Below are 15,713 nucleotides of genomic sequence, written 5' to 3'. Positions count from 1 at the left end.
TTTTCTCTTAATTAAAATAAAAATTAATTTTAGACTTAATAAACCACCACATGGTTCACACCCTCAAACTAGCCCTGTTCATCAAAGAATTCGATTTATTGCAACTGGTGTTCAAGTATAATTAACCATTAAAAAAAAAAAGTCATCCATTATAGGAAGTAAAATCTACCATAAAGTTACTCTTCAGTGAGCGCACAATCGGGACTGTTGGATAGCAAAAGCTTTTGATCCGACGGCTGAATTCGCGAGATACAGAGCCCTAATGAATTGTAATTGTACTTCATTACCTTTTTAATATACGTCCCAAACACCAGCGAAGACTCTCTCTCATCTCTCTCTCTGTATCGCAGTTTAGACGCAGAGAGATCTTCGATTTATTTCGGTCTTGGTTTATGAGGTACCTCTCTCTCTCCCTTCATCTATCTGTGAAGATCTATACTTCTGAACATATGAAGATCTGTACTTCTTGATGAAATTTCTTTTCCAAAATCAACCCTCTTTGACCTTTTTCAACAATTATCCTCCAAGATCTTTACTTCAACTCAAAAGTTTGTATTTTTTCACTCACACACAGACACACACAATTTTATGTACTAAAAGTTTGATTTTTTACTCTCTATACTTGTATGTGTTTGTGCATCTATGCGTATACGTGGATATATATTTCACAACAATTTGCTCAGTTCAGTGTCTTTTGGTTGATTAGGGCTACTGGACTTTTAATTTGTTTTCTTATTTGTAAAGAAAGATTCGAATTTGATGAAATTATGAGCTTATATATTTATTTATTTATTTCTCTCCCCCTCTTGATTCTTTATGTATGATCAATTATATTGGTATCAAGAACACTGCTCTGTTATGATGTTTTGTTTTTTTTTTGTTGTTGTTTTTTTTCTTTCTTCCTGAAATCATAGATGAAGTATAATTAATACTTTTTTTTGGATTCGTGCAGCTCGAAGGAGAGACCCACTCTTGGGTAAGTTCTGTTTTCTTTTAATGTTCTAATTTTTTTATGTTCCTTATCTTGTAATCATATATCGTATTAATTTTTGCTAGGATATTCTCCAGTTTTGTTTCTACCTGAGAATTTCAATTGGTCCATTATATAAGATTATATTAAGCTTTTGAATCTTGAATGCATGACAATGGCACCAAAAGGGCTATTGCAGTTTGTGCTGCTCATTGCTTTTACCCTTCCTTTTATTTATTTATTTTTAATTTTTAAAAATTATGGATAGGTTTAGGAAGTATCCAACACTTACTCTGGATCGGAACTCTGTATTTATTCGATACAGACACAACACGGGCGGGGGAGCCAAGAATTTTAATTTTTTTGTTAGGGGGGGTTGGGGTGGGGAATTAAAAAGGGGGTCAATCCATTGTATGAAACCCCCCTCGTTGTGGAGTTGGAGGCCAAACTAGTACTGTATAATTAAAAATTGAAAAACCAATCATTATATAATTTCTTCATAATATTATTCTTATTAGGATATATATCAGAGGAAAATACAATCCAAAAAACGAGAAAGATGAACTTAATTAAGTATTGTGTAATCTGATATGAAAAAAGAACAAAACATAGAGAATAGGAAGAGAGAAGTTACAGGTGAAAGATGAAGTTGTAAAGAAAAAATATTATTCAAGAATTAAATTTTAGTACCTATTGCCTTTAGTTAGCCATTCTGGTTGAGCTGGATCATGAAGCGCATAAAAGGCATTAATCTTTAACCATTGCTAAGGGAGTTTCCCCCCATCCGAAGTAGGCGTGTAAGCCTATCAAAGAGCTTTTATCACTACAGAAAGATCTTTCTATTAATAGGGGGGGCCATGACCCTTGTTGGCCCCTCTTAACTCCGCCCACGAATACGGGTATGCCACTCTTGTAGAATTATCCATGCTTCCTAGGTTGTGAGTCATTGTACACATGCTCATTGTACACATGCTCAATGTGTCCATGGTGCATTGCTATTTTTAATGGGAAGGGGGGGGGGGGGGGTTGTTAGTTTCCAAGTTTATTGTTTATCACATATTGGAAGAGAATAGCCATGTCTCTACTTGCCGTGGCATGGTATGACCTATTCTGGTATGTGTACTATGTCAAAAAAATCATCTTACAACTATTGATGTGTGTAGGGTGTGCGTGAATTATTTAGTGTCTTAAGCATCAATGCATGCTGAAGGGTGCCATGTTTGATGCAGAGATGCTCCTCCTTTGTAATGACCATTTTACTTGCGAGGCTAAGTTTGAGTGTTGAACTTATTGTTGTCTGTTGACAGTTGACATCATCTTAGAACAGAGTGGGAAAGCAAGAAACAAAAACAAGATTTGAATTTTCAAGTATTTGTGACATTGCCTAGAAAGGATCATTTGCATTTCCAGATACATTAGACTTGAATGGGGTTCATTTACCAAGAAAAATAAAAAAATGCATCAATAGGCAAAGTGACAATAACGTTTGACATGTGCTTCTGATTTGTAATATATTTTGCTAATTCCGTACTAGAAGTGTGTGCTGATTTTTCCATAGGAGTGTTGATGCTAGCGTTCCCCTAGTATTAAACAACTTAGGAATATTGACTGAATTGTAATTTTTTCCCATTCCTCTTTTTGGCTTGCAAATTTTGAACCTACAATGCTTGCATAGAATCTATTGTGATGTTGTTGTTTCATTTGGAATAGCAAGTATATTCTAGGTGGTGGACATATTGTATCATTTGTTATATGTCATGTTGTTTAGAATCACACACATAATCTAGATCGTGGAGACTACTGTATGCTGAGATGATCTTGAATTCTGCTTTTGCTATTAAATTTGTTGCACTGAACTACTTTTTGGTTTATAATTTCTTTGTAATCACAGTGGTACGCGGATTAAGACCCGCAAACGGAATATTGCAACACCTCTGGACCCTGCAACATTTTCGGATGCAGTGGTCCAGATTTATGTGGATAATGCTGGTGATTTGGTAAGTTTATCTGTTTATCTATGATCCTGTTGACTCTGTGTTTGTGTTTGTGTGTGTGTGAGAATTTATCGTCACGATGGACCAAAATGAGCATTTTGTTACATGCAGGAACTTGTCGCTAAAAGCATTGAATCTTCAGACCTTAACTTCTCAAGATACGGTGACACTTTTTTTGAGGCAAGTATCTTCAATATTTTTTTTACTGATTTGATATATTTCATAAGAATTTATTCGAACAGTGAACTGTTAGTCCGTTACAGAAATGGTACTCTGAATTCTTCATTCTATGGGTAGTTTTTTAGTATATATTTCACGTCACTAGTTTGTACCTAGGGTTGGAGTCCATCATCGTCATTTGAACCAAAAACTTAAGCCTTTAATAAGCTTCAAAATGATTGGTCCCTTGGGGTGTCTCTAGTTGCAAAAAATGAGTTCCGTGGTTCAAGAGAAGTTTCCTTGCTGAAAACGCGTTTTTTTCCTTGGATTGTCTTGCTGAGTTAATTTTTACGTGCCTTGTGATATTATTATCTATGAGGTTGGCTGATCTTCATTTTGAACTGCCCTTGAACTTCCGCTGTGTTATACTGGGTTATAATATCTCTCGACCCCCAATGAGACGGTCGACTAAGGTTTCTTGTCTTAGTCTTGACCGAGACTTTTAACTATATGGCGTTTAGGGCTAAGAAACATGTCATAAGCTGAATATGTGCTTTTTGCTGAATTTGCTTTATTCCCCTCTAGCATGTGGTCTATTTTCCAATTCACGTCTTTGTTGCTTTTTGCTATTTGGATTTAGGTTGTCAAAGTGAATAAGTGTTTTTCTTGATTGCTAATTATTTTCTTGAAGAAGTCTTTGAAAGCTCCCCTCATTAGGAAGCGTCCAAACAGGGAACGCTGCGCACAGAAGCTACTTAAGGACCAAATAGGGCCCCTGAACTCTCTATACTTAAAAAAAAAATCAACTATCTTACCTAAAGATTTACAATATCTCCCCTGAACCCATTAAAAAGAGAAGTAATAATAGAGAATTTTAGCGCCCTGATAGGAGGCTCCTCACCAGTAAGGGATCTCCTGTTTTGTTCCATCCACATACACCACCACACACACAAGACGCAACCCTCCAGAAGTCACGGACTTGGCAACGCAATGTACAACCTCTCCAAGCCTCTATTGGCCTCTCGAAGACCAAGGCATAACCCACTGGACCCCAAGCAGACCTCAACTGTCCTGGGACACTGGGCAATGCAAAAGAAGAAGATTTACCAACTCATTGTCTCTCGTGTATACAATACCAGGGGACAATAATCTATCTCCTTATTATCTAGCGTCAGAATCCTCTCTAGAACTACTGTCCAAGCAAAAAAGGCTACTTTTAGGGTGGGCCTTAGTGCGTCTTACAGGCTTCCACGGGAAAGCAGGCCCCGAAGCATGTGAGTGTCTCCCATAGAAAGAGCGAACATCGAACCTCCCTGCAGATGAGGGCACCTAGACCCAGGAATCCACCTTCTGACTGTATAGCAACTCCAAGAGCCCAATGCATCCTCCAACTCCCAGGAAGTGCCTAACAAAGTGCACGTCCCAGGTCATCCTCCCGCTATCTTCCCCGAAACATTACCAAATTGTTACTTTTGTTAAACATTTAGGATATCTTAATCGTGTCTGAATTAGAAACATCATGATAATAATAAAGAAGTGTTGTTACTAGATGTGGTGATGGATATTTCCCTAAATTTTTGAGCCATGTCGCTTTATCATGTCAGTAATAATTTTCTGGAAGTAAACTATGCTCAACAGTTGTTTGGAAAAAGGATGACTTTGAAGTGGGGACTAGGGGTCCTTGTTTGAGACTTTTGGCGCTTTTTGAGTAATGCTGCATGGAACTCATTTGACAGAATCTTAATTGTAGTCAATTGACCTAAAAAGTCATCATACCCAGCATATTACCTGGATCTTCTGGCTTTAGATTCTACTTGTCTTTTCAGTGTCAGTCATCTATCTAGCCCCAACTTAGTCCTTTAAAGAATTATAAAATTTTCATTATTTTGCGTTGCTGTTCAGGGTTTTTCCTTTTATGAGATTCTATATTTCTTTTGTGCAAACACAACTTTGATGCAAGGAAACTTTGGTATCTTAGGCTCCAAGGCTGAACTGTAAGGGTAAAATGGTTGTTTAGCTTGGTTAAATAAGAGTATTAGAATTACGCTTCTAAACCAGTTGATTTTAACTATGGGTTATGTTGAAGGATTTAAATATTTAAGTTCCACCCTCTCTAACAGCTTAAAGCTTTTAGAGTAGATGGTGGCTAATATGGTATTAGAGCCAAAGGTCTCGAGTTCAAACCTCAATGTCACCCTGAATTTAAAATTGAAACGGGTGTTGGACCAAAAAAAGAAGGCCACACGTGAAGGGGGCGTGTTGAAGGATTTAAATATATAAGTTACACCTCTCTACCAGCTTAAGCTTTTACAGTAGATGGTGGTTAACGGGTTCTAACTGTGTTGATGTATTGGGCTGTGAACGATGTTAAATTAGTGAATAAGAGATAAATGAATGCTTCTTATGAGATCCATGCTCAAACCAATAGGGATTTTTTCATTTGTTAATCAGGAAAATAACTCAATAGTTTTGCTTTGTCATGACCAATACCTGATGGAATATACAGAACCAATACTGTTTAAACTCTTAAACTGGCTCAAATGATTCCTGCCAAGAGTACAAAATGGAAAATTTATTACCTGGTGGAAAATTAACTTTGAGACTCGAGATGTATTAGTAATATTTAAATAAACTTAGATTCTTTTTTTCTCGGAAATTAATTAACTTAGGTGCTGTTTGATAAAACTGAAAATTAAGTGCTGAAAATTTTAAGAGCTGAATTTTAAGCACTGAAGTTTTTAAGTGGTAATTAAAAAATAAATAAATTTTTGATATTTTTTAAATTTTCCAGCGTATTGAGTGATAAGTGATGTTTTACCCCATTTAAAGTGGTGCTTAGCGTCAAATTGCATTATCAAACACACTTAATTGAATAAGCACTTAATCCGTTCAGAATTAAGCGCTGAATTGAGTTATCAAACAGTACGTTAGATTCCCCTCACACAAAAAGCTGAGAACAAATATTGCTGAACATATATTTCCCATGTTGTTTGTGCTTGATTTCTAGAGGTGGGGACAAATTCAGACTTGAACTTAAATCAGTAGTAGATTTAGGTAAAATGACTAATGTGGAGCTCAATTCATCACAGCCTTTTACTAATTTGGGCACCAAATGTCTATGATTATCGGTTATTCTAGCTCTATAAACTAAGGACAAATGTAGTCAATAATGACCCATTTCACTTTTTGTTGCTCCTGCAATGTACCATTCCTAAAGGTTGAATAGAATTCAGCCATGAAGTTGAACCACTAGAATTAAGTAATAAGCTGTCTATATATGTATATTTAACACCAAATTTAATTTGGGTTGCTAAATTTGGTGTTAATGGAATGGAACTGTACCCATGTTGTGGAACTTGTATTCCACAATGCTAATTGCTCTTGTGGACATTAGATTTTTTTATTTTTTATTTTTTTTCCATTTGTTTAATAGTATTACATGCGTATCATCATTTACTTTTGGTGGACACCTTATGTGCTGATGTAATCTTCATAACTGCAGGTTGTCTTCATAGGTGGGCGCACACAACCTGGCACAACTAAACCTGATGAAGGGGAGCATCACCCTTACTCTATAATATCCAGTGAGCCTAAACGTGAAGCTATTTTGCCATTCGTAATCTACATACAGAAGATTTTGCGGCGAAAGCCTTTTCTCATAAAAAATCTTGAAAATGTCATGCGAAGATTCCTTCAGTCATTGGAGCTTTTTGAGGAAAATGAAAGGATTAAGCTTGCAATTTTCACAGCACTTGCATTTTCCCAGAAGCTGTCAGGTCTCCCACCGGAGACTGTGTTCCAGCCACTGCTTAAGGATAACCTTGTGGCCAAAGGGCTAGTTCTCTCATTTGTAACAGATTTCTTCAAGGAATATCTGATCGATAATAGCCTTGATGATTTGATTTCAATTCTGAAGCGGGGTAAAATGGAGGACAACCTTCTCGACTTCTTCCCCTCTTCAAAGCGGTCTTCTGAAGCTTTCTCGGAGCATTTCAGGTTGGTGTTCCATTTATAAATGAAGGAACTGTTTTATTTAGGAATTTTGTTATATCTATATTGGCTAATTGTAAATATATTATGCATCTGCTAATAAAAATCCCATGGACTTTTGCAATGTTAATGGATGGGATGCTGAATGCTTTTGATCTCCTTATCGTTTGTAAGGATTATTGTGACAGCTGTAAAAAGTATCTTTAATTAGTTTTATTTTTGTTATTTCTGTTGTGTTCCTATATGCTCTGGTTTGCTTTGATAACGAATTGGAATTATTATCCTCATCTTGGCTTTTGCTCAAGTACGGAAGTCCTATTATTTTAATGAGGAAATTTGCATCATCTCCACATACTGCTGCTGAAATAGGCAGATATGTTTTTGGACTTCCTATAGTAATTGTGTCCATCTATAATATTATTCTTTCCACAGTAATATGGATAAACATTAAGTAAAATTATTTGACATATATAAAAGAAAGGATATTAAAATATTTTACTTGGGTCATGCAAGTTCCAGAGCATAACATGTACAGAACCTATTAATTTAACACAGCTATCCACTGAGCTATCTGAATGTATTTTTTCAAATATCTGTCAAATATCATGGTAAATCTACCATTAGCTGAAAATTGGGGCCAAAATTCAATTCCTTCACGCCCCGAACTCTAGGCCTGTGACACTTGGCTTCCTTTCATGCTTTCATTGTGTCGTGCATAGGAAAGTTTGTGTTAGGTTTAATATTGTTGGTAAAGTTATATTACAGAATGTAAAGAGCCTGTTTGGCATTGCTATAACTTCCATGAAGCTTTTTCTCTTGTAGACCCGTCAAAAAATTGCTGACTGTTAAAAAGCCATATACTGGTTGGGGATGCAATATTAAAGCGCTTCCATAAATATACTTCTTCCATAAATTTTACTGCTACTTGCAACCACACAATTTATGTGATCTCTACTGCAAAAGCATCAAATTTGTGCTTCTCTGCTGTTAAACTCTCTTTTTTTGTGTGATTTTGTGTCACCAAACACAATTAAAAGTGATTCAAATTAGAAGCACATTAAACCTGCCTAATTGCAACGCCAAACCCAAACATGCACAAAGTAGTTTACGTGTGGAATAAGACGAAGAGTAGCATTTGTTTTACTTGAAGATTGTGCTTCAAGGGAAGAGCTCACCGAATGTCGAGACATCTTGTAAGTGTTGTAGACCACTTTAGATTCAGGTTAGTAAGTTTTGTAGACCAGGTCTCTTCAAAAAAAGTATTTTGGAAACATTTTCATTGGTCTTTGTCATTATTTATTTTTCAAATTGTTTATTGAAAAACTTAGGATGTGTTTGAATTTAAATAGGTTTTTTGTGTGAAACTGTTTGTTGAGCATCGTTAGTCACTTTTTTGAGTGCTGGTACTCAGCATCACAATGAGTTCAGCACCAGTAGTCACTTTTGAGGACCATTTCTCCACGCCACAGATAGTTGAACACCGTACGCAAATTCTAGCACCAGTATTCAATGCAGAAATTTGTAAAATTTAGGTTTCTAAATCTGAAATTCATTCATTTGGTTTCCAATCTTATCAAAAGGTCTTTAGATTTGTTTCTGACTCTTTTAAAGCTTGGACTAGTGATTTATATTACAAATATACTTTTGAGAAAATGGGTTTTTGTGTTAGTGAAATGAGAGAAAAAGAGAACTTGTTAGGTTTTTTTAATCTAATTCAGTTGTACTACGAGTTTTCAAATTTTTTATTACAGATACTTGTGTGATTGAGAGTTTAGTATGAGTATGTGACATCTGACTTTTGAGGAACAATATTGAAGGTTTTGGAAGAGTAATTGGCAATTTAGAAAATCATCATTAAATCTTATCCATAATAATTTGTGTTTGTGGGAGGTATTGCCTGGTGATGACTTTGAAGAGAAGACATGGCTAGGGCGTGATCATGTTGATAGGATAGCTGCGTTTGGAGGTTTCGGGTTGGAGTCAATCTAGTGGTAATGCTGTCGTTAGAGGCAAACCAAGGCAAACCAATCGATTAGGTAGACTTACAGTGTTTTACCCTTTTCTTTGTCTGTGTCATAGTGGATTACTGAATGGTTCTTCCTTCATTATAGAATGCATGGTGGATGATCATGCATCTCCTTATTAGCAAAAAAGGATACCAGCACTCACTGAGTTGTGTGGCTGAAACTCAATGGCCGAACTGTTCCATCATTTTTGCTTGGGTATCCTTCTTGGAGTTAATATATTTTTTTATCATTTGGTTATGGTGATGCTCAGAGATGCAAATGGGTTGCCTTATTTCTTAATTTGTTTAAGTAAAAAGAAAAAAAATTCTTTGGCTTGGGGTGGCTGAAAATTCTGGAGTCTTGTGCCTTGTAGATTGACATTATTAGTGAACTGACTGATTAGGTAAAGGTGTATATTAGTTATCAGAATAGCTGGATCATGTTATCTCTGATATGTCAAGTGAGTATTTTGCTATGATTATAAGTTGGCATTTGGAGATCTAAGCTAGGGTGCTTTTCACTGAGGCAGCTTTCATGATTATCTAAAGCGGAACTTAGCTCTGTTACAGAACTTTAATTAGCATCTCACAGTTTTTAGGTTATTGGTGTTGTAATTTCACCTGGCATCTGTTTAGGAGGCGGCTATCCTAATAGAGAAAGGCCTAAAGAGAGGTCAGGCTTCCACCTAAACCCTAGAACGATGTCAAAAGTGCAATCATAAAGTATTATATTCTGCAGTAGTTTATTCCCCCCCACACTTGACTTTATCTATGAAATAAGAATATTCTATGAAATAAGAATATTTTCTTTACTTGACTTGACTTTATCTATGAAATAAGTATATTTTCTTGACTTTGTTAAGTGTCCATTTGGGAATTTCTTATTTACAATTGAAGTGTGTACTCTCTTTTATTAGTGGAATAACTTATCCATGTATGGGGATTTTTATTTCCAGCAAGGCGGGGCTCATACCCTTGGTTGAATACTTTGAGAAGAAGATATTCGAGGTGAAGCTGAGGGAAATGAAATCTGTGTTAACAACCCAAATAGCAGAGGAAACTGATATAATTGAAGTCATAGAATCTGTGAAGCAACATGTTAAAGATGCTAAATTACCAGACATTGAAGTTGTTCGGATTCTTTGGGATGTTCTAATGGATGCTGTTCAATGGTCTGGGAAGAATCAACAGCAGAATGCTAATGCAGCTCTTCGTCAGGTATGTGTTATATACATAATTTTAATTTGGTTCAAGCTAGAAACATTTAAAATTTTAAAGCTTATAAATTTTTTATTTAAACTTGTTGAGCCCCAGAAAAAGTTTTAGACCCTTGGTTGATATTCTATATGTTGATTTTTTTGTCCCTTGATGTGTTATCACCTTTTCGTTTAGGAATAAATGGCAATAGTTGTTCATCTTACCTGTTTAGTAACAATATGATTTTTCTCTTGTTATTTACATTTTATATACTGAATTCTGGACTATGTACATGGAATCTGTGTTTCACCACTTAAGGGACCTTTTTTCCTCTTTCTTTTGCCCCTGTAAAAAAGCCTTCTCCTTGTCTGATCTCAGTATGCAATATTTTGCACATCGACACTTCTTTGTATGATACAGTGATACACGAGAAATTTTATTAAGAAAGAACATGGACTTCAGACCCAAACCATCCCAATCCACCTCATCCCTCTCAATGCCTATTGCCTTGTTGCCTGTAATGCATGTAATTGTGAATATTTATTTACAAATCACACATTGCATATTTAGACCTTTGTGTGGTTGCTTTGTGCAATTACACTTGATTCTTATTTTTAAGAGGTGAATCAGGTGATACATTGCAAAAACTTTTTGTTAGGAGAGGAGCCACATACAACGTGGAGGGGGCATGGCTTTGTCTTTATTGTAAATTTCTATATTATAGTTGTTGCATTTGAGGCTATATTTTAAAGCATAATATGCCCACCGGCCCCACCCTCCCTTAAAATTTTAAAATAAAATAGCAATTTTTTTTTTATTTTTTTGATAAGTCTGGTAAATATAATTCAATCACATTCAATTTTGGTTGTATGGTTTTGTCTAGAATATTGGACTTAATGCAGTAAATGCCATATTATCTTTAAATATTATCTGAAAAACATTTTGATTGTTTATTCCAGTTGACATGTGCAGTGTAATATGAGGCTGAAGCCTTCATTTGCCTCTTGGTGTGCTGTTGGTATTATGTAGAGATGTCTCTTGTCAGAAACTGATTAGAGAAGTGTTTGTATAGGGGTCAACTCTTTTGGAGTATCTATCTTTCCCCATTGTATGGTCAAATGGTAAACAGAATAACCAGATAATCATTGATGGGATAGGTATTTGGGTAAATTACTCCCACCTTTCCTGAGGTTTGCCATAATTACAGTGACCTTTTCCCTCTTTTTTAAAAAATATGACTGATCTCCCCTTTCAGAGAATCTGTCAGATGCCGTTCTCTCTTACTAAAAGAAGTGATTGTCCTCTCTCTTACTGCTTTATACCAATTTTATTTTATTTTCTATCTGAACACTCTCTTCTTTCTGAAACAGTATTTTTTCACTCAGTAGATCTCCTATCTCTGCTTTATACCGTACCAGCTGCATAACAGTATATCTCTGAAACGCAACATGCTTTTGAAGCAAAGATCTATGGATCACACATGCTGAACCACCACCTTCCTCACTCTCTTCTGACTCTCATATCTATTCTTTGATTTTCTTTTTCCCCTCCTATTTGAAACTAGCACACCCACTTTGCCTCTATGGGCTTAAACATTCAATCTTCTACTTTGGAAGGTGAAAAGGAAGTACCACTAGGCTGCCCTTGGTCTTTCTCTTTGGATTTTTCTATTGTTAAATTATATTGTGTGCTCTTTAAGTCTTCCTCTTCCGAAACTTACAACTTGTATCATAATATTCTTCAACACCACACCCCATCCAATACGTCTCTCTTAATCATATTGTCGCTGCGAGAGGGCATATGAAAGAGACATATGGGTGTACCTTGTTCTCTCTCTATCTACACGCGCTCGCGCGCACAGATTATAATTAGCTGAATAAAGAATGTCATCCAACCTATCTCAGATCTATATAAATTGTGTATAAATAACAGAACTTCCCTTTTTTTTTTTTTTTTTTTTTTTGTGTGTGTGTGTGTGTGTGTGTATACCATACAAAAATGGAATTTGCTCTCCTCCCATCCTCATACTCGAATCATCTGTGTGGCTTAAACATTTGGTTTCTGGAATCAAAATAGAAGATTTCGAAAAACCCTTGTCCTTTTTTACTACTCGTATTGGCAAATGAAGATTTGCTGTGGTGAATGGGAATTGGCCTTTGCGAGTGGTAATAGAGGAACGAATAGCAATGAAGGGTCTCACCCTTGTGAAGCGTACTCTTTTTGAGAGTATTTTCTCTCTACCCCCCTCTGTCTAAGCTTTCAGCACTCAGAAATGAGAATACATAATAATATCCATTATCACGTTATTAGGTTCTGATATGAATAAAGCTCACCTCTATACATATCATTTATACTTTGTACATTGTACAAGGTTGTCAGGACTGGGATTATATATGTAGGATGAGGGGCGTCCATAGGATCGGAATTGTAGAATCGGACTGAGGATCGTAAGATTCTATAAAACCATTAGAAAATTAACTCAAAGTAACTTTCTAAATAAAAGTATCTTTGATATAAATAGAGAATATGTTTAAGCAACCAAAATCGCAAAATCAATTAGCATAAAAAGATACTAAGAGAGTAATAAATATGAGAAGCACTTGAAATCAATTTCTTGACTTCCTCTATACAAAAGCATCAACATATCAGTCAAGCAGAATTTCATGGGAAAAAATTAAAGCCAAAACAAAGAGAAGAAGGAAATTGAGGAATCATTAGTTGCCTAATTATACGAGCAATTCATTTGAGAATATTAATTTTCGGTTTAAAAAAAATTAGAGAGAGAACAACAGAAAAAGAGACAAAGTCTGTTTTTATTTTTTTGAAGGTTTTGAGATATAGGCAGGAAAACAAAGCAGCTCTTTCAATTTTTTGTTAAAAAAAGGAGGAATAAAGCAAAACAGATTTTTTTTTTGAAGCTTTGAGATATACCTGTAAAGTTCAGAGTTGGATCATCTCTACCTTTGACAGTGGATCTTTTTTTTTTCACCCCTCTCCCGATTAGGCTGAAGATTTAGGAATTTTACTTGAATGTCTCAAATTTCTTTGCCCAAAAGAGCTGTAACAAATCAAAAAGAAGAACAAAAAACATGATTTAGCAGGATCGTACAATCCTATGTGATTCTTCGTTCTTATAGATCCTTCCTCCAAGCTATTTTACATGTGATCTGGATTGCTCAATCATTGGATCGTAAGATTGTACGATCCGGATTGGGTATTTCAACAACCATGACATTGTATATATAGATATCACAGATGTATTAGGACCTTAGAAATGAAGTGAGGAAAAGGGAAAATATGACCATATGTTACAACATCAGGGTATTTATGTAATTTTTCATTTGTTAAAAAGGAGGTGTTTAGGTAATTTTATGTTACTAAGGATAATAATGTCTTGCCGTAGATTTGTTGGCTTAATTAAATGGGGCAGGAATGGGCTTTTCACTTTCTTCCTGGGACATAGATGGTAGTGCGACTAAATCTCCATCCCGTGTTTGGGACTGGGATGGGATAATTTTTTTTTAGGATGGGTGGGGTAGCTGGGGTAGGGTTTAAGCAAATCTGTCCCAAATCCTCAGTGTTTGCCATCCCTAGTCTTCACATGCATTACGAGTGCAAAAGTAGATACTCTAAAATTTCAAATTGATGATATTAGCAAAAATTGAGCTGGAACTCATTATAAAATTCCAAATTTATATCCAGGTGAAAACATGGGCAAATTTATTAAATACCTTCTGCACCAGTGGAAAGCTTGAGCTGGAACTCTTGTACAAAGTCCAGGTCCAATGCTATGAGGATACTAAGCTGATGAAGTTATTCCCTGAAATTGTGAGGTCCCTATACGATCAGGATGTGCTTGCAGAAGACACCATTCTCCACTGGTTCCGTAAAGGATCGAACCCGAAGGGCAGGTATGTGATAATTGTTTTAATAATTAAGTTGATTATATTGGCACTTACTTTACTAATTGATTAGTTATTGAAAAGAAGAAATGACGTGCCCGTACGTCCAACAAACCAGCAATCTTCATGTTAATGCATTCATGCTTGTTGAAGTCTTCTTTCCCTATTTAGATTTTGTTGTGTATTATAATTGAAATTCCCAAGATAATAATAGTGTCCATTTAATTTTTTTAACGGCAAGGCACAAGTCTACTCTTAGTTTTCTTGTCACTGTGGAATGCCACAAAAAAGTCTGGCTTCTTATTGTTGTATTCCATTATTGTTGAGTGATTTTCATATTGATAATAATAGGTGTTTCGGTGACCATCACCAAAATTTATGATGAAAATCGAAAATGTCTATCCGCACGGGTGGGATGGTTAACCAAGGTGGCATTTTAGTTTTTTTTTTTCTTTCTTAATCATACTTCTTGATGGTGGATCCACTTAATCACATATAATTGATAAAGAAATCACTTTAGATATGAGTGATGGCAATACGTGTGATATTTTATCTTGAAAAATGTAATGTACCTCGTTGGTGCTAGACTGCTTCCACAAGCCCTATGGGACTTGGGTTCTCACCGGCACAACATCTCTGGTTTATAACAGATGATAAGGAAAGGTGGACCTTTTTTATTTTATTTTATTTTTATTATATATATATATATATATATATTTTATTTGACTTGAAATAGGTCCATTGGATGCCTAAGAGTGTTTTTTTCTGCTCGTAGCATTGAACTATAAATTTCCTGCGCCTTTTATTTTATTTTTGTCCGGTTCCTATTGAATTTTGTGATATTGATCCGTTGTTTATAAAACTTACAGGCAAACCTTTGTGAAGGCTTTGGAGCCCTTTGTAACATGGCTGGAGGAGGCAGAAGAGGAGGAATGAGCGTGTCTGGTTGAACTTGGATAGGACAAGGAATGAGCGTGTCCTATCCGCTATCGTTCTAAGATATAAGCTAATAAATAAAATAGCTACATTCCGTTCGTTTGTCAAAAAGTTATTTATCTATTGTGTGTCTCTCACCTTCTCTTGCACCTATATTCATATTGTGCTTTTTGATGATATAATGAACCATTAATGGCGTGTTTACTTCCAATAATCTAGTCTCTCTCTCTCTCTCTCTCTCTCTCTCTCACACACACACACACACACACACACACACACACACACGCATATTGTCATGGTATACACATTTGGAGAGTTTAGAGCAAACTTTTTACCTCAAGTGGGATGAACCCTTGACTTTTATTTTGGCGAGTTTAGGCCATTGCAGGCCTTGCCCGTTGGTCTGTTTCATACTTGGTATCAATATTAAGGATTTATATTGATTGATTAATGCTTTATTTATTTGAATAGTTATGGCCAATGGTATATTATTATTGTATCACACAATAAATTGGAGAGAAACAAATTAGTTAAATATGAATAGTATGGGAAATTCAATT

At 35.6% G+C, this 15,713-nt stretch overlaps 1 protein-coding gene across 1 annotated transcript; it reads left to right on the top strand.

Annotated features, from left to right (window-relative positions):
• Nucleotides 1–271: 271 nt before the first annotated feature.
• Nucleotides 272–15,367, top strand: LOC132311613 (uncharacterized). The gene is made up of 8 exons (XM_059809612.1): nt 272–397; nt 953–976; nt 2,862–2,967; nt 3,076–3,144; nt 6,626–7,119; nt 10,075–10,336; nt 14,018–14,226; nt 15,087–15,367. Exons 1-8 carry the CDS (start codon nt 393–395, stop codon nt 15,151–15,153), a joined length of 1,236 nt encoding a protein of 411 aa, XP_059665595.1. The 5' UTR covers nt 272–392; the 3' UTR covers nt 15,154–15,367.
• Nucleotides 15,368–15,713: the final 346 nt, after the last annotated feature.

Source organism: Cornus florida, unplaced genomic scaffold (assembly GCF_030987335.1).
Source record: "Cornus florida cultivar Cherokee Brave unplaced genomic scaffold, ASM3098733v1 CherokeeBrave_3.0.0_Hap2_Chr06, whole genome shotgun sequence".
Taxonomy (NCBI): Eukaryota; Viridiplantae; Streptophyta; class Magnoliopsida; order Cornales; family Cornaceae; genus Cornus; species Cornus florida.
The sequence above is the reverse complement of the archived record's forward strand: the minus strand, read 5'-3'. Positions and strand labels throughout refer to the sequence as shown.